Here is a 22,623-nt window from a genome sequence, read left to right as displayed (position 1 = left end):
GTTTTTTTTTTTTTTTTTTTTTTTTTTAATTACGAAGGGGTTGCATTAATTTATGCCGCTTTTTTACTTGAAATATGTATTATTTTCATATTATGTTACAATCGGATATCAATCAAAGTAATTGCAATTGCAATTTCGACTATACTTTGCCATCTTTTTGGTAAAAGCTGGATCCCTTGTCGATAGAAGGGCTTCTCTTTTGAGGTGATCCAATCATCGATTTCAATTTTCAAAGTTCCTCGAGAGATTGGCAAAATGCGTGTCTTCCAGGGCGTGTTGCATGGAACGGAACAAGAGTGAAAACCGGAAGGAGCAGTGTCGAGAGTGTATGGTGGGTGCGGGAAAATTTCCCATTCCAGGTTCATCAGTGTTTGTCTAACCGTACTTTTTGCGCCTACTACTGGCCATCGATGAGCATTTTTTTTTTTTTTTTTGCATTAATTCGTCCTTCAATCACTTCAGTTGGCGTTGACAAATTGTAGCATTAACCGTTTCACTAGAATTTAGAAATTCATGATACACCACGCCTTCCATGTCTCACCAAATGCATAGCATTATGTTTTTTCCATGGATATTCCGTTTTGGTGTCGATGTTGGAAATTGTTCGGGGCCCACCCACGATTTCCTCTGTTTCGGGTTCCCGTAGTAGATCCAGTTTTCGTTCCCAGTTACTTCCCCCTATGCTTAGAAAGCAAGGAAATGCAAATGCCAAGCGATTCATTCAACTTTCAGCTTTCTGACAATCAACAAGGCATCCCCCATTTTCTTTTCTTGTAGATTTTCCCTGGATCATGTTGCTGTCTCGACACGGTCGATATACCGACTCCGAGGACTACTGACAATTTTTTAAGCGTCTGTCCCGGATTTCCATCCAATAACTCCTACAGTTCCTCATCGTCAAATTTTTTCGGCAGCCCTGAGCGTTTCTTGTCTTGAGTTTCAATATCACCTTGTTTGAAACGTTGCATCCATTTCCTGCATGTTCCTTCCGAAAGAGCGGCTTCACTATAAATGCCTAGAATCGATTGATAAGCTTCAGCTGCACTCTTTTGCATATTAAATGACGAAACCATTTCGGAGAAATATTTTATTGCGTTCGATATTCGCCTCGATTTTTATCAGCTTTTTCTATGCGCATGAGCGACACCTGTTGACTGTGCAAATAACAAAATGTTCAACCTCTAAAACCTAACGGCTACAGCATGAATTAAAGCAACATCCGTTTCAGAGTCATCTGTCCCCAGCGGCACGAATTAATGCGATCTACTAATAATATTATTACGTACGAAGGTAAGTAAAAATACGGCTGAACTTCGTGTTAATGGAAATAACATTATTGGTTTTTCTGATTTTATTGCAATTTGGTAGCTTTCAATGCGTCGAATTCGAAGATACAACTCTTAACTTTAGGAAGGAGAAACCAACTAAATAGTAATAAGAAAAGGCAATAATGTTACATCTTACAACTAAGTAAAGATTATTATCGCTATATTTTAACCAAACCGAAGAGAAAACGAGAATGCTCACGTCCGTAGTTCCAGTTGTTTTACAGTACAGGTGCTGTACCATGCGGCCAAGCGGTCAACCATGAGGTTAACTAAAGTTAGCATATACGAGAACCTATAAAATTAAGGATCAGCCCTGTTTGGTTGCAATTTAACATAGACATGGAGTTTTTTCGAGCATTCTTTGTACAACCGTCAACATGAACGAACGTAGGATTAGAACTACGTGAATTCGATATTTCCGAATCTACAGAATATACTGTAAACGTGACTATCTTGAATTCGCTTTTAGTCTTTTCTTACATAGTAAATTAACGATTGACGGTTGGTTCTATGTTGTCTATGCTAGTGTGCAACTAAAGAGGGTAGACCCCTGATTTTATAGGTTCTTGTGTATGCTAACTTTAGTTGATTTCAGCGCTTGGCCGCATAGTGCAGCACTAGATTGGGGTTAGGAAATTAATTAATTTCCAATAAAATCCAAAAATTTCCAATAAATGCCTAATTAGACAAGGACAGAAGGCGCCTCTGTGCCAGCGTTCTCTTTCTTTTCCCACATCGCGTCCACTTACACTGTACTATATAAACATAACGTATGACTGCCCGTGCTCTATCTTTATATCTTTGCGGCTATTACTTATGCACATGTACCTACGTATGTATATATACATATATATATGTATATATATATGTATATACGTATATACTTATTTTCTTAATCGTTTCCAAGGCAACGCGCGAAAATGGCTGCTCTCGAAATATTTTCAAGTCCTATCGATTATAAATACAAAAGTAAAATATGTTCTTTAAGCTTTCTCGTCGTACTATTTCTTATAGTTTTATCGTTGATTACCCCTTTTTTCATTATTTCGAACACAGGAGGTATATATTTTTTAACATTTTATTTTTACACGTAGTTATGTCAGTATATTTTAGCATAATTCGTAACATTCATAACTATGGTATCCTATTTTATGGCAGCGTAATTTATATTTTTATATTCTGTATTATATAGTTAACTAATATAATTTTCAGGTTACTCGTTGAAAAATCGTGTACTAATGGAGAAGCCTGATGTATCGTTTAACTACAAATATATTTTGTTAGCAAACAGAGATTACAGTATTAATCCTATAATTTGTTCAACTTCTAAAACATACAAGGATAACGAAATCAAGGATGACTGTATATTGATAAAGGTTTTATCTTTATGTTATTATAATGTAAAAGATACGAATTATTATATCGATATTTGTAAACTGTTGTTATCGTATATATATTTTGCATAAGAATTAATGAGAATTTAAAGATTTTAGGTTCGAGAAATAGATACAAATATGGATGGTAGAAAGGACATTTTAAAGTTTGAAGCACACTTTTATACCGACGAACCTATAAGATCTCTTAAACTTTTACTTTTCTTCGATTTCCAACTAAAGGTAAGACCGTACGTTTGTTATTTTGCTATCGTTTCTTCTTATCGCTATTGTATTATTCTTGCTTTGTTATTTATAAGCGACGATATTAATTCTGTTATAGCAGTTAGCGGAGACGACGATAGAATCCATTGCATATTTTACTCATACGTTAAACGAAGAGGCGCAGAAAGTATGTTTCTACGGTGACTTGATATTGCAACAAAAGAGCGTGATCAGTAGCGAAGGTTTATATCAAACGTATAATCAGAGTATAGAAATTGCTGACTATTCCATAGATGAATTACTTATGGAAAATTTTAAGAGGAAATGTAAGCGATATTTTTCAATGTTATCCCTTACTAGAAAGAAGATACGGTAATAAAAATTTCTTTCAGTTGCAGCTAAAATAAGCGATAAATATGTAATGGAACAGTCGGGTTATTCGAGCGAAAACGTAGTAGTTATCCAAGGAGAACTAGTTTATAGGGATTATTTAATTCATTATCAACCTAGTATTTGGGAAGAATTGAAATGGATATGGGTTCAATATTTATCATGCTTTCTGGTATTTGCTTACGTAACTAAGCACGTGTTGGTTTTCTTATTTTCAAATCGATATTTAAATTGTTATATTATAAAACCGTGGAAGAGTAAATATTATCTGGAAGAATAAGTATAATTTAATTTAATTTAATTTAATTGCGTCAAGCGAGTGAATGTTAAAAATACTGAAATTTACGACACATTAGTATCTATATATTATATCTTTTTATACGAGCGTTTAAAAGTTCTTTAAAATATCAGGTGATGATAATTAATTTTATTGGTAAATTATCGCTACACGCTGAACTATCTACTACATTGCACAGTCTAGATAAGATTTTTAATTTATGTACCATTTTCATGTTGTACTAAAAGGTTGACCAGTTACAATCTGCCCCTATGTAATCTAATATTTGCCAATATGATACGCGTAAATTGGATCGATATTAAGTTATTAAATTTACTTACATTAAACAGGGCCGCAGATTGTATAAATTCGTAAGGCTATATAGCGAATAAATTATAATATTGTATAAATCGAATCACGCGCGATGGATTTTCAATTTTATTTATACTATATAACTTGGTTGTAATACGATAGCTTTATTATACAATGAAATTTGTTTTAAAGGAAAAATTAGGAATGCCGTATACCATTTCATCGTGTCGTGCAAAGGATCAGAAATTTTGTTGCGCTTATTTTATCGTTTAATTTTTTATGCAGTTCTATCATCTAATATTGTAGATCATTATCTTTCGTTGCGATCGATTTTCTTGGATCGAATATATTTCCTTCTTGGATACTCGTTTCTTTTCTATAGATGATAGCTTAAGGTATCGCTAGAAAGCACTATACGATTTATAACGCGGTTCCGCACGAATAAATATTTATCGATCGCGCGATATATTTTAAACACGCGTAAAACAATAACAAATGTATTTTAAAATTTGTAATCAATTAGAAACTTATCTAACTAACTATGTTTCTTAATTCGATCTAATTTATTACATAATAATTTCATTCACGCACGCACGCACGCACGCACGCGTAGAGGCGCGCTATAATAGTTAATAATTGGTCTCGTATCGCGCACGATACCACGAATGATTACGGTAAAAAGTAATTGAACGATTGGTACGATAAAGTAGACGGGCATTATTTGATTAAAATAACATTTAGATCGTTGTACGGTATTTCTTATATGTTATAAAGAAGGCATCCTAATATGTTATTGCTTAATATTGTGCTATTCAAAAGGAATTTATTATATTTTTGGAAATGGGCTTTTTTTTATTTATCGTGCAACATAATGATATAATAATTGGATGAAATTTTTTGCAGACAAGCTATTTATACAGACAAATTTTTCCGATTGATAAAAATGATAAAAAGAGTTATTTTTGAAAAGATAATGCTTCGTACTCGTTTGAAATTTTGAGACGTATCGATGTTCGTTCGTAACTTTCGTATAATGCGACGCTTCTTAAACCGTATACAGCGTATGTGGGGTCGCGTAACAGATTTACTGGAAATGGTGAAAACTTGTACAACTGCCATACCATTATACATTATTGCCGTAGCAGTGAAACGACGATCGTCCGTGATCAAAGGATCGTAAAAGATCGTATAAAAGGGATTTTGCTTGGAATGAATAAGAAAGATATTATAGAGCGAGCGATTGATTAAAAGCGACGATAATAAAATAAAATGTGTAAAAGACAGCATAGTAAAATGTTGGGATAGGCTGAAAAATGTCGTAAAATATTAAAACAGTAATTAAAAGAGTAATTAAAACTGGACGATCGGAGCTAACGATATATAGTTGACAGAGTTGCTTTTCTCGTAATTTATTCGTCTTTTAACTGGTAAATTTTAAGATAAGTTTGAACTTTTCACGTAACATTTGAAAATTCGAAAGATGGTAATAAGGCGTTGGTCTGGATGAGGTTAAGAGACGGCCCTGGGCATGGTTGCTAGCAACCCTTCCGAACTACGCGCCCGGCCAGTTTCAACGAGGGTGGAGACTGCGCCGTGTTTCGTTGTCGTTTACGTACTGCGTCCGTGCGTGCTCTCGAGACGAACGCATCGCGCCTCTTCTCTCCATTATTTATATACCACGGACGCGTTAGTAGATGACTAGCAAACGGTCGTCCAAACGGAATACCCGCTGATCGTAAAGGGAGAAAAGGGTGAGTGGTGCAGTGTTGCAAACGACTCGTGTTAAATACTGTCTATATCTGTGCTGCTGCGGATGCTGGCGCGATATTTACCGAACCTTGTCTCGCACCAGCCTCTTTTTCGTACGCTACTCTCCTACGACGAACCTTCGTCTTTCTCTTCTTGTATTAATTATTCCGCTAAAAAGATACTCGGGCTTTGGCAATATAGGAAACCTGCTTTCTCCATCTATCAAAGAAAGAATAACGAGTAATGTGACGTTATGAAACGAATCGTATACACGGTATCTCGTTTACACGTTGCTGAATGGAGTTGGTGGTTCTACCGTTTTACCACCATAGAGCGAGCACAGAGATTCGTGTGTCGTAGAAGGCGCGTTATCGCGCGTCGAGGTGCTAGTTCGTGTTGCAAGAAAATTCTTTTATACCGTTCCGGTTAGTTTGACTAATAATATAATCGTTCGTTTTATTTATATCAAACGTATCTGTGCACCACGTTGTCGTAAAAAACGTGCTTCGTTGTATCGCTTTCTTTTTCAGGCAGACTTCAGAGACTCGAGAGATTTCAGATTGTTTACGTAAATCTACTAATTATAGTTGTTTCGATAACGTAATGATAACACACGAGTCAGTCAGTTTACTTTTTCATAGGTATCGAGAAGAATCGTATTTTATATCGTTCTATTTTGCCGTTCGAAGCTTTTCGAAAGCTTCGACTTGGTATGTCGTTAAAAATTAGTAAAAATTGAAAGACTCGTGTATCGGAACGTGTATATGTGTGAAAATTATGGAAAAATGTAACGTATTCGTCGTTTCAGGTAATCTCACTTTTCATAGATAGACCGCGAATGTTTAATTACACACACACACACACACACACACGTCGTAACGTTCGTAACGTTTAGCGGGTGAAACGAAGGTTGTGTTTATCGTTAGGTGGAAATTAGGTTGAAATAAGCGTTGTTTGTAACGACGCGAAGTTTCATAAAAATTCGCAGAGCAGTTGATGCTCTTATAATCGGGGTAGTATGAAACGAAAGGGAAATCGAAATTTCAATGTTCGATCATACCTTCTCGACGAACTTTATCGCCCACCCATTTGAACGATAAACGATAAATTAAACTATATATTTTTAATCGTATCGATTCATTTCAGAGATGGTGGAAATTTGACCAACAGAAAATTACGATTATAAATAAATAGCGTATCGTAAAACTGGCAGAACCATGTCTACGAGATCGAAGGAGAAGGTGGTGGCTGCTTTTCGAAAATTCTTTCGACCCTCGGAGAAGATCTCGGAGCAAGACGGAGCAAGCAGTTCGACGAGTTCTCCGTCCAGGAGGCTTCTGAGTCGACATCATCGCCCGGACGCGGTCACTCCTACCGATGCCGCACTGTCCGACAATCCCGGCGCTAGCAACTCTAATCACGCAAGTTGTTTCTTCAAGTCAAAAAAATCTACTGCTAATTCCACGCAGGTATTTTTCTTACTACTATGTGTCCATTTACTATGTGTACAGATGTATTCACAGACGTATCTTTCATATAGACCGTGTTCGTTATAGTCGAACATGTATTTACGGACGCGGATCGAATTCAATATGAAGATTCGCTTCATAATTGTCGATAAGACGGATAAGATGGATAAGATGGAGTGTTTTGCAAATTTATTGCCAATTATTTATTATAATTGTGTTATTATAATTGGAATTTTTTCGCGTTTAATTTGAACGTATCGAACCGTATAAAGCGGCGAATAAACAATTTACGTTGCATATGACAGGTATTCGTTGGTACCAGACGACGAACGAGATAGTAAATATGGTTTTGGATCGTTAGTTTCCCATTAATTTCTACGTCTTAGTAAGTGTGTTGGTAGCGTTGTTAATGCAAATATCGTCACATGGCGCGTCGTTTTCGAGAAAATCGTTAGTTGGTAGAAATCGAATAGCTTTCGAGCGTTTTTTGTCGACAATTTGTGTAATCGAAACGTGGTTAACGACGTTAAAGTAAACGCTCGTTACGAACGTGAAATGACGAAACTTTGTCCGTAACAAGTGTCCGTAACTCGAGATTCGTTTCGTAATTTTAACGTTGTTTCAGGGAACGGTTGCAATGCCGATTAACAGAGTTCGCTTACGTCGTTTAATGAAAGAATTAAGCGAGATTCAGAGGACGCAGAATCGACTGGAGTCGACGTTCACCGCGGAGTTGGTAAACGACAATTTGTTCGAGTGGCACGTGAGACTGCACAAGATCGATCCGGAAAGTGAACTGGCCGCGGACATGAGGGAGCTCGATATACCTTACATACTTCTTCATATGGTGTTTCCCGAGAGTTTCCCGTTCGCTCCGCCTTTTATGCGCGTTATTTCGCCAAGAATCGAGAAAGGCTTCGTTATGGAAGGCGGCGCGATCTGTATGGAGCTTCTCACGCCCAGAGGATGGGCCAGTGCGTACACGATCGAAGCTGTTATCACGCAATTCGCGGCCAGCATCGTTAAAGGCCAGGTAAAATATCTTCTTCGCGATCATTCGCCGATTCCAAAGTTTCCAAAAGATCCGATACTTTGCGAACATGTACGCTTCATCGGATACGTTTTATTATAAAGGGACATACTCGTCGGGCAACCGTCGTGTTTGCCAACAAAAGTAACATGGTCGTAACAGGTCTGGGTATTCGTACACACCGCCGTATATCGAAGGTACAGGCGAAAAACCGATATTTTGCGTCAGCTTGAGCGACCGTTTTGCGCGACACATTCGCGCTATCTACTTTTATTCCTATTCTATTTCTTCGAAGGTTTGCCCGTGACTATCGGCAAAAGGAAGTTACAAAGCCAGAGTGAGTATTCTGCGCGGACTCGAAAGAGATTAAGAATATACGGTAAGGAGCTGATAAATGTTCGATAGTGCGATTCTCTACCGACATCGCTCGATACCATCGTCGTTTTTACGACGACAAAGGAACAAAACGCTTCACGGACTTGAAAGAGATTTAGGGGATACGGAGAGACACTGGTAAATGCTCGAGAGCGCCGCTCTCCGCCAAAGCCATCCGGTACTGTCGTCATTTTTACGAAGAAAGGAAGACTAACCCTTGTAGCTAGATTCGACGGATTAAGAAAAAAAATGGTTATCGTTTAGACACGATAGAAAACCGAAAGCGCGAGTCTCCGTAACGGTGGAAAGAAATTGTAAAATCAAAGTGGCGAACCCCGTTTACCATCGATGGGATCCTAACTGGATTAAATTTAACCGTTAAAAAAAACTGATAATCTGCTTGTTTGCCAAGTCGGCTAATCGTTATCGGTTAAATATATGTATATTAGGTGGTCCGAAAAGTTTCTTTCCCTTTTCTATTATTTTATCCATTTCGTTCTATCGAGATAAAGATCGCAACGTTTGATAGATTAGCTTTCACGTTTGTATAAAGATGCGTCGTTGTAAAAGACGCGTCTGTAAAAGAAAGACACTTTCCGGATAACCTAATATAATATATATATATATATATATATATATATATATATCGGTTGCGTGTTATAGTCATTAATTACGTATTAATAATCTTCCTTGCGAGCTTTGCCAGATAATTCCCTGTATATGTGTAGAAAAATTTATTAGATAAACAATTACACACGCACACACACGCACGCGCACATACAAACAAAACTATTTTATTAAACTAGCAAACTACTTTTCAGGGCCGCGTAGCGAGAAAACCAAAGTCCAGCAAAGAATTTAACAGACGTTCCGCCGAAGAATCCTTCAGAAGTCTGGTAAAAACGCACGAGAAGTATGGTTGGGTTACGCCGCCGCTTACGGAAGGATAACTCTGCAGACGTTCCGAAGGAGCGAAAGACGTTGTCGTTATTTAAGAATTCATGCTCACAATCAACAGGTTTCGGACGTGACTTCGGTTTGTATCATTACGGCAAACATTCGATAATCGCGCACGCGTAAAAACGATCCTATTCCTAGAAACTGAGATTTTGGACGTGCCAAATTTTTGACTCGTGATCGATAAAACCTTTACCAACACCTTTGTCACATTTTTCTGATTTGAACGACACCAAATACCATTTGGAGCGTAATTTGGAGCGTAATTTGGAGCGTAATTTGGAGCGTATTTGCTTACTTAGTAAACGACGATTAAATACATATCAAGAAGTAAATGTAATTCGAATTACATCGTGCGATTGGCTCATGGTGAACTCGTAGAACCGTTCCGTTCTCTTTCAATTCCATGATTTTTTTAATACGTTGTAAAGCGCGACATTTTTTTAGTATCCTTTTCCCACGCGTATAACAACCGTCCATCTCGCTTACTTTCCAAGATGTTACAAGCTACCGTTGCACACTCCGTTTCTGCTTATAATCGTGCGTTCTGTGCCAGCGTATACATCGCTATTGGATGTCGGTCGTTTACTTGGCGACGGTTCGATCGAAAGTACCAAGGCAAACCCAAACCCGATACATCCGTGATATTCGCTTTTAATCGAATTACAAATTATAACGGACGTTTCTTGCATTCCTGCAGCCTTGCATATGCCCGTTTTGCAGCGGCAACGGACTTGCCATCTTTCTCAGCAAACGGAGGAATAATCGGCCGGCATCCGATACCGACGTGTACGCTGCCACAGACGCGTAATTAGAAACAGAAATACGCTGTAGCGATACCTTACGATATCTTGGAAATAAAGGCGACACCTGAACGGTTATATATACGGAGAGGACGGATCGGTTCTACGAGTTCGTCGCACTCGTTTTGATCGGAGACATCTACCAAATACGTTGGCAAAAGTTTCATTAAGAAATGTCGAAAAACAATAAAGTTTCACGTTTGAATTAGCATAGAATTAGTAGTCAGACTCCGTAGTGGGGACGAGGACTGTGCAACTACGGGGAACATCTTTCTGTACAATTATCGAATGCTTTCTGTACTTTCTTTTCCCGGAAACAATGTAACTGCGTTATAATCGCATTAAACGTTGCTTTTATAAATGACAGATAACGTGACAGTTGAAAAAGCAAGGTGGAAACGGTAATGATAAAGCTCGAGATCTAGTTACGAAAACCAGTATTTTACCAATTCCACGTCGAATGGATTATCGGTAAAACCATTATGATCCTACTACGAGTAATAAGCATAACCTAACGATAAATATTTTATAACTTTTACCTGGGTATCTAAATATATTTACAAATATTTTTGTTAACTTGTTACCAAAAAATGTCTCATCCAGCGAATTAGTTTCGTTCCATTGAAACGTAAGAATAAGAATTTAATGGTATAGAAGGAATGAGACATTCGTTACAATGATCGAGTAATTTCCGTTACCGCGTAATACAAAATGTTTAATACAGCCATGTTATTTATATTTGTAACATCTACGGATTTTTTAAGCGAAAAAGAGAAAACGTAGTCCCTCGATACTGTATTTCTTTGTTTCGACTCTCATTGCCTTGGACATGTGATGCTACAAACACCTGCATAAATTTTTATATCGCGTCGATTAACATTTGTAAAAAAAAAAAAAAAAAGAAAAGGGAAAGCATAGCGTTAAGTTTAGCTTTTATTATGCTAGCCAATTTCCAAACGTATTTCATAGCACTGTATAATATAATTTTCAGTATTCTGAAATTAACAACGTTATTCCATATATGCATATGAGTGCGCGAGACATTCTGTACTAATTGTAAATTGACTCGAATATAGTGTACATTGTCCTATTGTATTTACTTGATACCGTCTCTATCATCGATCGTAAAATGAAAATGAGCGAAAGATGTTCAGTTGAAAGATCATATCCAGTTTGCTATTCGATCGAAAACATTAGTAACGATTAACGATTATCTATCTAGCATCACGGCTAGAAAATGATTAAATAAAAAGATTTGTTACTATAATAAATCGTTTATTACACCTATCATGATATTCGTTGCTTACGCTTTTGTCGTCATTCTTTCACATTTTCATTCGGGTACGTTTTAATTTCGATCTCTCGACAAGCGCGATTAATACGAAATATTTCAAGTTTTCGTAGTACACGAGCGAATTCATCGAATCGATTATTTCTAAAAGTTACTTCGATCCGATCGCCGATTATTTTAAAAGATAATGAAAACGTTTTTCGTTATTTTTTAAACAAATAACGTTAGAATGATTCAGGATCGGTTAACATATTCGGAACGTTACTACTAATTAAACGAATAACGACCAATTTAACAGCAACAAACGTAATTAAATATATATAAAAGTATATAACAACACGTTTTGCGTACAAATGTAGTCGTATCGAAAAATTTTAATCGCAAAATTCTTTTCACACGAGCTACACATAAGGCACATGGTCGATCGCTATCCTTTTGAACACATTTACTATCACTGTATGACAATTAATTGCTTACGACGTGTTTCAAAAGGCCTAGTGTCTTACATATTACAGCTTTCTGTTTCTTAAAAAATACACATTATCTAAATCCTAAATGAAATTTATGCGTCGTAGTTAAAATCGGGAACGTCTCTAGAAAAAATGCTAAGAAGGCGTTATTATAACGATACAATATCGAATTTGTTGGTCTACGAGTAGCTGATCGACTAACAAGCGGTATAAAATATTATCTTGTTGTAAAATATCTTTGTTATATTATATAAAATAACCGGTATCGTTCGATATAACGAGTGTGCGAGATATCGTTCAATTTTCCTACCTTTTAAATGCATTATTTGACCAGACGTGTCATACGGTAGTAGCAGAAATACAATCGTGAATTACAAAGTATACTTTCTCGGCGCGTTAATTATAGAATAATGATCATTTCTCTTTTCGATATTTTATAAATAATTTAACGTAACTAAATAGAATCATGGTGCGATAGACGAAAGAGACATACACGTATCGATGCAAGAACTACTTACTATCATTGGTTTACGGACCAACGCTGGTGCATGGCGTTCACCACCTATCGAACAGCATAGTCGATCGAATTGCGATAAATAATTTATAACGCTTCATTCTGTGTATGTACAATTAAATAGTTTAAATACGACACACGGTTCTACTGCTTGTATTACAGTTATTATGCGTCTATTAATAAAATAATACCCGATACGTATTATTTTCATTATTACGAACAAATGGAAAATTCACATTTTCTTACGATTAGGTGAAATGCGTTTAAACGATACCTAAAACAATGCACGGCCGTGAATTAATCAAATAGGTTTTTGCGCGATGGCGAATATTTTATGCATTGTTCGATTAACTTTAGCCAATGCACGATACGGAACACGTGTATTATCGCGAGACAAATACTTCTTGCAGTCTTATGTGATTTTATACACACGCATTATCTACGGAACACGGTAAACAACCTTGTAGTTAAACGTACAAAGTGGTCAATAATCGTTGATTCATATAAGAACAAAGAAGAATACGGGGAAAAATGAAGAGTAAAGAGTATTTGAATTTTTTAAGCGTGTAAGAGTATCGATTACCTTGGAAACTACATTTTTTCTCCTTTTTCTTAAACCTTTTTCTATTCGTCGATTCGTAATTTATCGTTTAATCCCGTCGAATTCTTGTTAAATCGTGTCGTTTAACCATAAGAATGGTTAACCGTAAGAATGACAACGGAGGACAAAGTGCAAAGTGCAAACGTTTAATAGTGCAAACAATTCTGTTGTAAAATAGGTTTCATTTAGGCAAAGAGGTCGCGTAACGAGACGAAAATCGTCTCTTCGGAGACGATAAAAAGTTGTTAAAATTTGTCGTTAAGGCGATTAAGAAAACGAAATTAACGAATTAAATGCAAAGGGAAATTATCTGAAAAGAGAAGTTGACGTATTCCTTTACTTTTCTGCTTTTCCCTTTCCCACTTTTTCTTATTCGTCCGGGATAATTCTACTTAACGCGTATTTACAAATTCTATAATAAATGAGCAATTGACTTTCTAAGATTCTCATTGTGCGTATACTTTTCGGTGTATCTATTTATCACGTTATACCTATAGCTTCGAAGCAGTTTGAATAAATGAGAGATTTAGTAGATGAGATTGAAAGTGAAAGAGGAGACGATTCTCCTCTAGTTAAATGCAACTAATATCTAGCAATTATGCTATGCGATCGTTACGAATACGAATTATTAGAAAATGTTGTTGCGTATGATCGATGAACCGCCCAATTGACATATAGGCAATGAAAATCGTGGATATATCGTTCGTAACATGTATATAAAAAATACGGATCAAGTGTGCGATCGATTCGTTCATTTATACATTCTACGAGAGACAACATAGGTTTGTAGATTTCGTTGGAATGTCGGGCATGCTTTCGTTCGAAGTCGGATCTGTTTAACTTGTAATAAAACAACCATGGTTGTCATTGCGATATTTATAAACGAAGAAATCGATGGATCGATGTGGCGCACATTCGCATTATAGAAATTTCTATACGAAACTAATTATAAAGTAATCGTAAACGTTAATTATAGTAGAACGGCACTTGGTGATCAATCACTTTTCTCCTCTTGCACGCACATGAATAATTTAGCGCAGATCATGTTGAAATTGTCTGCAAAAAGTAAACAATTTTTGGTTATATAAATAACGTATGCTCTGTATTCATAAATTACAACGAGAATTAATATTCGACTAAAATGAAACTATTTTCTATTTTATCTCGATAAAGCAGACATTTGCTCGTTCGCGTTGTAGATCGAATGCAAATATATAAAAATACAGGAACAACGATGTAAAGATATTGGAAATACGAAAAGTAGAGCAACATCGAGCATCGTAGTAGATAGAAACGTTTGTCGAAATCAAATTTTTGTTTCGTTCGTCGTTCCCTTTGTTCTACACCTTATCTTAAATAACGTTATTCAAACGATAATATGGGTATCTGTAAAATCAATTATTCGACTTTTATTTTATTACTTGCGTTCCAAGCAAAGAGTAGGCAAGTCCGAGTATTGTTAGATTTAGAAAATACTCTGTTAAGAAAACGATTGTTAGAGAGCACTTACGAGACGATCTGATGATCCATTTAGGTTTCTTTTCCCAATAAATGAAGATGCAATACATAGGAATGCCAGATAAGATGATTATCACTCCTACTCCCACTTCCCATGGAGACACGTAGCAGGGGAATGTGACCAGGAAAGCACATATTATGAAAAATATAATTGGTAATACGATAGATACCTAACGAAGAGAAAGAAACAACGTTATTTATTTATTTCATCCGTATTCCTTATCATTAGCGATTTCGTTTATTACGTCTCGGATGTTTTATAACCGAATCTGGTTTTAGTTTGAACCGATCTCTAATTTATTACAAATTTATTACGATTCTAATTCAGGCAATTGAATAATTCTAAGCAATTCTGCCTGATATGTATATATATATATATATACATATGCTATATATATATATATATATAGCATATCGCTGTACATATTGTGATCTTTTTATGGTAATTCGTAATGTTAAAGAAATACAAGGTATATCGTGCTTTATTTTCGTTATCATGCGTTAATTTTGTGGAATTTTGCATCTTGGAATTTCCTATAAACGGATAGAATACCGCGCTGTAACAATTACAGATAAAATACGGAGGAGGAAAGATTTGCAATCTTTAAATTCTTCGCATACCTTTATCGGTCGTTGGCGATCGGGACTTTTGTAACGAAGCCAGAGGAGGCCAGACACCGAGAGCGTAGTGAATAGTGCTTCAACGAAGCTAACATAATAGATTAGCACATAGACATCCTCTATGATCAGAAGTGCCAGGGTGATAATGCACTAGAAACGGAAATTATAGTTTAACGCTTGAGCCAATCCGAGTACAACAGCGAGAAAAAAACGAATCTTTTACATTTTATTATTTGCCAATCGTAATTAGGAGAATCAGAAGGAAAACAGGGAAAACGCGTGGTTCGATGTAAATTCGAAATACCGAAAGTAGCGCGTAGCAAACGACGTTGAAAATAATAAACGTTTAATGGTATTGCGATTATTTCGATACGTATAGTTTGACTTTGGATAGAATTATTCCGTAGAATATTTGCGATTCGACCGTTTCCAGCGATAAATACGAAGAATCGGATCGACGATATACCGTTAACTAATATCAGCGTCAACGTTATTTTCACGTTCGTCCGTCGCTCGAAACGCCAAGAAAGGAACGAACAATTGCCACGTTATACGGATACGACAAATACCGGTCGAGATAAACGTATTATCCGTCAACTGGTCCGTCAACCGGAGCCGCATGCGCGTATCAAAAACAGTCAAGTTTTCCATCTCGTAGGATTTAATCGACGAGACCGGTTGAACCGCGTCGTCGAACGAGAGAAAGATCGATCTTTCGCTGGAATCGTCGTCGAATCGTAGTTTTCGCCTCGAGTATCTTAAGCGCGGAATAAAAGTACGCAACAACAGATACTTACGAGAAAAATGAGCGACGGCATTGGCGTTAAGTTTCGCACGTTGATGAGAGCAATGGCAGCAGGCAGATGTCCATTGCGAGCTCCTACGAAAAATAATCGCGACGATGCGAAAATTGCTCCGTTCAACGCCCCGAACGTTGAGCAAGCTACGAACAACGGCATTATCCAAGACATCACACCCAACAGCTTGTCGCTGAAAGTCTGCGCAGAACGACAAATTTATAAATGAACAAATTGTTTCTACTTATCGCGTACGTCTACGCGAATTTTTCTTTTTTTTTTCTTTTCTTTTTCATCCGTGCGATCGAAAACGAGTAAAAAACGCTATAACGCGTAACTGTTATTTTCGAGAGTAACTCGGAGATGCGTACGTTTGCGTGTCACGCGCGAGTCGAGTCCGCGACAAAGCGTAGGAGGCAAACGCGACAAAACGATCGTAAACACCGTTCTTGTTTCTTCGCTGTCTATCCGTCTATCTATACGTCTATATATCTATATACAGATAGATAATACTTTGTAACAGAATGCTTTTGCACCTGCGAAATTTACCGCTACGCGTATTGTACGTACGATAGAATGTCTCGAGGCGCGCGTGTTAATACATCTTTTGCCACTTTTAGGACCATAGTCCTTCCAGTGGCAGAAAAAGGATCGCAGAAACGATCGTAGAGTGGAACGTAAAATTTTGAAGCAACTTTGTAGCTTATTTTTCTACTTGTTAATTTACGCGGTCGATCGGTGTAGTTTCTGAGCAGTTTCGTCGACTCGTAGCTTTCGCGATACGTAAAAACCATTGGAAGTAAAGAATCCGCTTTATTTCGATTTTAGATTTCTACTTTGGTTTAAAAGGCCATCTTTCTTGTTATTTCCGACGTTTCTTTCGTTTTTTCCTAACGAAAAATCACCACCAGAAAATATTACGAATCGATCTCGAACGTATTCGCGTTCGCACGACGTTTTCCAACGTTTTATATTTCTAGCTACTTTTACGGCTCACTTTCGAGTTTAAGCACGTACGAGAAAAGATTACACGAATGTTCTGATTATTCGTGACAGTCCGATATACAAGTTTTAGCATACTCTGTTATACATTTTTTTTTCGCTTTCGATATATCTTTTTTTCTCTGATACGATCGCTCGTAGTCGAAGATGCGGTTGGAAAGAAATTCAAACTACCGTGTTACGACCGTTCGCGGAGAGACGCGGTCGCGAGGAAAACGCGTCAGAGGTCGAGAGGCGTAAATTCTCGCTACGATTCGGTTAATCGACGCCGCGAAATAGTCGTTCCCCTGTTTCGGTTAAGATAACAGAGGTGGTTAAATGAATATGACACGGTATAGTAAGTTATATGTCACAGTTTATTCTAACAACTCGTAACGAAGACAGTTACGCGGGTACGTTTATTCCAACAACTTATAACGAAGGCAGTTACGCTGGTGCGTATGTACGAGATGAGTGAGTGACTGATCTACGGGTGTGTATACCCGGTCGAAGGATGTTGACCGTTCGACGGATGTAAAATCAGTAGTGGTCTTGGGAGACGATGCTGTGTCGGAGGAAAGCTAAGGATGGGTGTTGTGTCTAGCGCACGGGGCCATCGGATTTGTTGGTGACGATTTTGGCTAAGAGAGCGAGGGAAATAGTCTTCGTTGTTAATTGGTTAAACGAAGGGTCTTAACCGTCCTCGAGAGAAAGTGGCTAGTGGCAGGAAAGTTGCATCGTACGTGAGAAAAACTAACTTTCCCTTGTCGAGCCGTAGTGGACAAAGGTCTTTAGAAATGCTTCGGAAACAGACGTTTGTTCGGTTTGAAGGACCTCGACTAGGAAATTCCTGAGATTTATGGAAGGTACTTGAGACTATCGAGGGTACGCGGTGAGTATCCGAAGACATCTGGTTGCCATCTTGCCCGCGGTGTGTGGCCTGGGCTAGATAGAGTGTTACGCGACGTAACAACCGAGAAATACGAAAGATCGAAGGATAGAAAAGTATATATTCGCATATCCTCGGTGTAGTTTGATAATTCATAGCGCGTATTAATCAATATCGTATTAACGTTGTTGTTACGTCGTGCGACGTTCTTCCTAGACCAGGCCGCACACCGCTGACAGGATGGCAACCAGATGTCCGATCTAATAGGCAATAAAGCAATCAAGGAACTTCCCACAAGGAACTACCCATAAAAGGGATAGCACTCATCACATCGATTTTTAATGCTATCCTTCGCCTGGAACACTATCCTAAGGCCTGGAAAATCTCATTGATTACTCTCATCCCCAAACCCGGTAACCCGATATACGAAACCAGCTCCTATCGCCCAATCGGTCTTTTATCTACCCTGTCCAAACTATTCGAGAAGATGCTCACGAACCGATTTCTTCCGATCCTAGAGAACTTGAAAACACTCCCAGATCACCAATTCGGCTTCCGAAAACATCATACAACAGTAGAGCAAATCCACCGCTTAACTCATACGATCAGCCAAACACTCGAACAGAAAAAATATTGTTCAGCAGTTTTCCTCGACATCCAACAGGCATTCGACAAAGTATGGCATGATGGGCTACTATACAAGCTCAAAAAGATCCTACCTCACCCCTACTACTCCATCCCAAAATCCTACCTAACCAACAGACAATTCATGGTTAAATGCCTAGACGCCACTTCCGCAACATTCCCAATAGAAGCCGGCATACCCCAAGGTAGTGTCCTCGGTCCCCTACTGTACTCCATCTACACTGCCGACCTACCTGTATCAAACGATGTAACAATAGCGACATTTGCAGACGACACAGCGCTATTAACTACCCACGCAGACCCGGTAATAGCCTCATCCACTCTCCAGCGAAGTCTCGACTCCATGGAAAAGTGGTTCCACAAATGGGGCTTCAAAATTAACGAAAAGAAATCTTCACATGTAACCTTCACGCTCCGGAAACAAACCTGCCCCCAGGTCACCATCAACAATGCAACAGTTCCTAGCAGGGACACAGTCCGATACCTGGGCATGACCCTGGACAGGAGACTAACGTGGAAGACACACATCACAGAAAAAACGAAGCAACTTAAGGACAAACTAAAAAAGCGTTATTGGCTCACGGGCCGACGCTCCAAACTAAACATACAGAATAAAATTACCCTCTACAAGACCGTAATAAAACCTGCCTGGACCTACGGAATCCATCTATGGCGAACAGCAAGTAACTCCAACATCGAAATACTACAAAGATTCCAATCGAAAACGCTAAGAGCCTTAATAGACGCACCCTGGTACGTTACCAACGAAACCATCCATCGCGACCTCAAGATACCAACAGTCAAAGAGGAAATAGCAAAATATAGCGACAGATATAGCAAAAGAGTCAACAAACACCGAAACCCCCTAATCACTGGACTACTCGATACGACGGACCAGATTCGCAGGCTGAAGAGGCACTACCCGCTAGACCTAAACGTTAGATTCATTTAATCATCCAAATTAAGCATATGCACTTACTTATAATACTAATAAATTATACCTATCTATAATAAGTATAACTTATTGTAAATAAACAGCCATGTCACTGCGCCACGCCAGAAAAATTACTGAAAATTCTCAACGCGAGAATTGATTGTAATTTCAACAAATAAAATAAAAAAAAAAGAAAAAAAAAAAAGATGTCCGCACGCCTTCACTGCGTACCTTCGATAGTCTTAAGAGCCGATCATAAATCTTAGGAATTTCTAAGGTCCTTCAGACCGAACCAAACATCTGCACCGAGTCACTGTCCAAAGCTTATTGTTTATCACGGAAAGATAGGAGAAGTTCGTTTTTCTCGTGTACGAGAGAAGTCCTTCCTCCCTCGCTCTCTCAACAAGAACTTGGTCTTAACGAATCGGCTTTTCTCGCATCGTTAGACCCATCCATCGCGAGTGTCCTCCGCTGCATCATCGTTGCAAAAAGTCAGTCTTTATACATTTTTTGAACCTTCGACATCTAAGCGTGCGTCGCGTACAACACCTTGTTACTCTAGCTATCGATCGAATTTCTAGTCAAGAAGTTGTTGGAACAAACGTCAATTGTATCCGTTAATTCGGCGTAAAGTCAATTCAATCACCCCTATTATCGCAACAGAAATCAGGGGATCGATCGTCTCGTGGCGTCGATTATCCAATCGTAACGGGAATTTACGACTGCCGTTGACGTGCTTTCTCGCGATCGCGTCTCCCCGCGAATGGTCGAAACAGCTGAGCGTCCGTTGACTCGACAGCCAAATAATCGCTCGCGAAGAAACAAGAACGCTGCGTAACGCCGTGGCGTGAAAATGTCCGCGAAAGATCGGATCGGATACGACGCAGCAAAATTAGATACGCGTTACTATCGATGGATGATGATTTTAGCCTTTATACGTGCATCTATTTTCTGGAAAGTAATACGCAAATTTATCGGGAACAAGAACTAAGCAGAGTTAAAAAGGAGAATTTCCGGATATACTGCGCGTAGGAGCGAGCATAAACGGCGGTGCGAGAGAAGAGGACGTAGAAACGGAGGCGGATAGAAAAGCAAAGAGCTACGCGCTGTTCCACGTAGTTACCAAAAAGAGAGTCGCAAGTTTTTTTTTTTTTTAAATCGTGTCACACGGAAGTCGTAGGAAAGAAAAATTCGTGCAAAGACAGGACCAAACGTATCTGGAATTACGTCGGACGCGATAAAATTTGGCGCGTAACGTGACAACGTTTGGAGAACAAAATGTTTAATCGGTATTGGTAAGATAAGCGGATCTTTCTCGTTTCCATGATAATATATATTTTGTTGTTGTTGTTGTTGTTGTAAGATTGTCTGTAATTCTAACGTACTACGTCTCCTTTACAATACGTCTCCTTTACGGTAGCAGAATAGGTGTGTCTTTACCGTCGATAATCGATAGAAAGAAAATTTTCCCAATGTCCAAGAAACGTTCGGTTCTGAAAAAACCAAATTAAACGAATTCAAAGTAAAGATAAACTTACGACAGCGACAGCGTTCGATGCCAGAATTTCATCTTGCGTTAACACCACGAAATAAGCGATGTTCGCCAGGACATAAATCACAGTCACCAACGGCAATGATATGCAAATCGCTCTTGGAAGATTTCTGCAAAAATGATAATTATACATATATATATCTCTTTTTTTACATCACGTTATCGAGATAACTTTCCCGATTCGCTTATCAACGTTCCCTCCACTTGTATTACGTATTCGTTTCGTACTAGGAAAATTACGCGCTTGAAAATTTCGGTCGAGAAACCGTTGGTAAATTTTCTATGAAATTGACATTTCGGCAAGTAACTTTTGTCATCGCCGTGAAAGATTTTTCTATCTAAAAAATCAAGTCCTACTGTTAATTTTGTAGAAAGAATTACGTTCTTGTCGTTAGAAATACAGTCATCGATACAGTTTAAACGTCATTTTTAACGATATTTGAATATTTATTTGGACTTTAATACTCGCTTTCTGCCGTTCGTTATCAACGAAAATAGGCGTGTATTTTCTTCAAACCGTCGCCTCTATCGATGATAAACGCGACAACAAAGACTCGTATAAATATCGACGAACAAAGAGCGCGAAACACGAAAATCACCAAACTAGATTTAGAAACACGAAAATCTCGTTCATGTTTTAAATATAAACTACGTAAATATCGCTGGCACACACGATGCGTCACTTTTACTCCGTAATTCTACAAATATCTTTGTTCGCGATGTTATCGAGAAGTTCGTTCCACTTTCGTACTCGTTGTTAGTTGCTCGGATCGAACAAACGCTGCTCGACGCTTACCGCTTCCGTTCGACAGGATGTATCGTTAAATTGCGAATAAATCGAGTAACGATGGTTTCGTTCCCTTCGATATAATCGTTGTAGTTACAGCCGATTTACCACGACTCGAGCAAATCGATTCTCCGAACATGTTTCTTCGTCTTGGAATTTTTCATCGTACAGCTATAGGTTAGATCGAGAAGAGCGTTTTAAATATATATATATATATATATATATATATATATATATATATATATATATATATATATATATATATATATATATATATATATATATATATATATATATATATATATATATATATATATATATATATATATATATATATATATATATATATATATATATATATATATATATATATATATATATATATATATATATATATATATATATATATATATATATATATATATATATATATATATATATATATATATATATATATATATATATATATATATATATATATATATATATATATATATATATATATATATATATATATATATATATATATATATATATATATATATATATATATATATATATATATATATATATATATATAACCATATATATATATATATATATAGATGATAGCGATGGGAACTTTGCGCGCAACGTGGATATATCATGTACGCAGGATGTTCCCCTGCAGTACTTTAAGCGACTGTCAAAGGAAAACATTGGTGCAGAACGTGCACCAATTGACGATACGTCTCG

The 22,623-nt window shown here is 37.5% G+C and overlaps 3 protein-coding genes across 4 annotated transcripts in view; 2 read left to right on the top strand and 1 right to left on the bottom strand.

Moving 5' to 3' along the window:
- Positions 1-2,212: 2,212 nt before the first annotated feature.
- On the top strand, positions 2,213-3,633 carry LOC100745843 (transmembrane protein 231-like). Of its 2 annotated transcripts, none has more exons than XM_012394021.3 (5): positions 2,213-2,387; positions 2,541-2,704; positions 2,822-2,944; positions 3,048-3,252; positions 3,319-3,633. In XM_012394021.3, exons 1-5 carry the CDS (start codon positions 2,249-2,251, stop codon positions 3,594-3,596), a joined length of 909 nt encoding a protein of 302 aa, XP_012249444.1. In that variant the 5' UTR covers positions 2,213-2,248; the 3' UTR covers positions 3,597-3,633. The 2 variants fall into 2 exon arrangements, with proteins under 2 accessions (XP_012249444.1, XP_012249443.1); XM_012394020.3 differs by having other exon boundaries at positions 3,045-3,252.
- A 1,670-nt stretch (positions 3,634-5,303) lies between these two features.
- On the top strand, positions 5,304-11,550 carry LOC100741326 (ubiquitin-conjugating enzyme E2Q-like protein 1). Its single transcript, XM_012394023.3, has 5 exons — positions 5,304-5,656; positions 6,803-7,123; positions 7,749-8,156; positions 9,350-9,728; positions 9,760-11,550. Exons 2-4 carry the CDS (start codon positions 6,872-6,874, stop codon positions 9,476-9,478), a joined length of 789 nt encoding a protein of 262 aa, XP_012249446.1. The 5' UTR covers positions 5,304-5,656; positions 6,803-6,871; the 3' UTR covers positions 9,479-9,728; positions 9,760-11,550.
- The window catches only part of LOC100741207 (large neutral amino acids transporter small subunit 2), a 25,833-nt gene continuing 13,444 nt past the window's right edge, over positions 10,235-22,623 (bottom strand). Inside the window, exons 4-8 of the mRNA XM_003485602.4 lie at positions 21,088-21,211; positions 16,101-16,301; positions 15,304-15,453; positions 14,675-14,852; positions 10,235-14,220 (exon numbers count right to left, since the gene is read on the bottom strand). Coding sequence (XP_003485650.1) covers positions 14,159-14,220; positions 14,675-14,852; positions 15,304-15,453; positions 16,101-16,301; positions 21,088-21,211 — 715 coding nt within the window. The 3' untranslated portion in view covers positions 10,235-14,158. The remainder of the gene's footprint in view (positions 14,221-14,674; positions 14,853-15,303; positions 15,454-16,100; positions 16,302-21,087; positions 21,212-22,623) is intronic.

Source organism: Bombus impatiens, unplaced genomic scaffold (assembly GCF_000188095.3).
Source record: "Bombus impatiens unplaced genomic scaffold, BIMP_2.2 scf_0064, whole genome shotgun sequence".
NCBI classification, from domain to species: domain Eukaryota; kingdom Metazoa; phylum Arthropoda; class Insecta; order Hymenoptera; family Apidae; genus Bombus; species Bombus impatiens.
The sequence above is the reverse complement of the archived record's forward strand: the minus strand, read 5'-3'. Positions and strand labels throughout refer to the sequence as shown.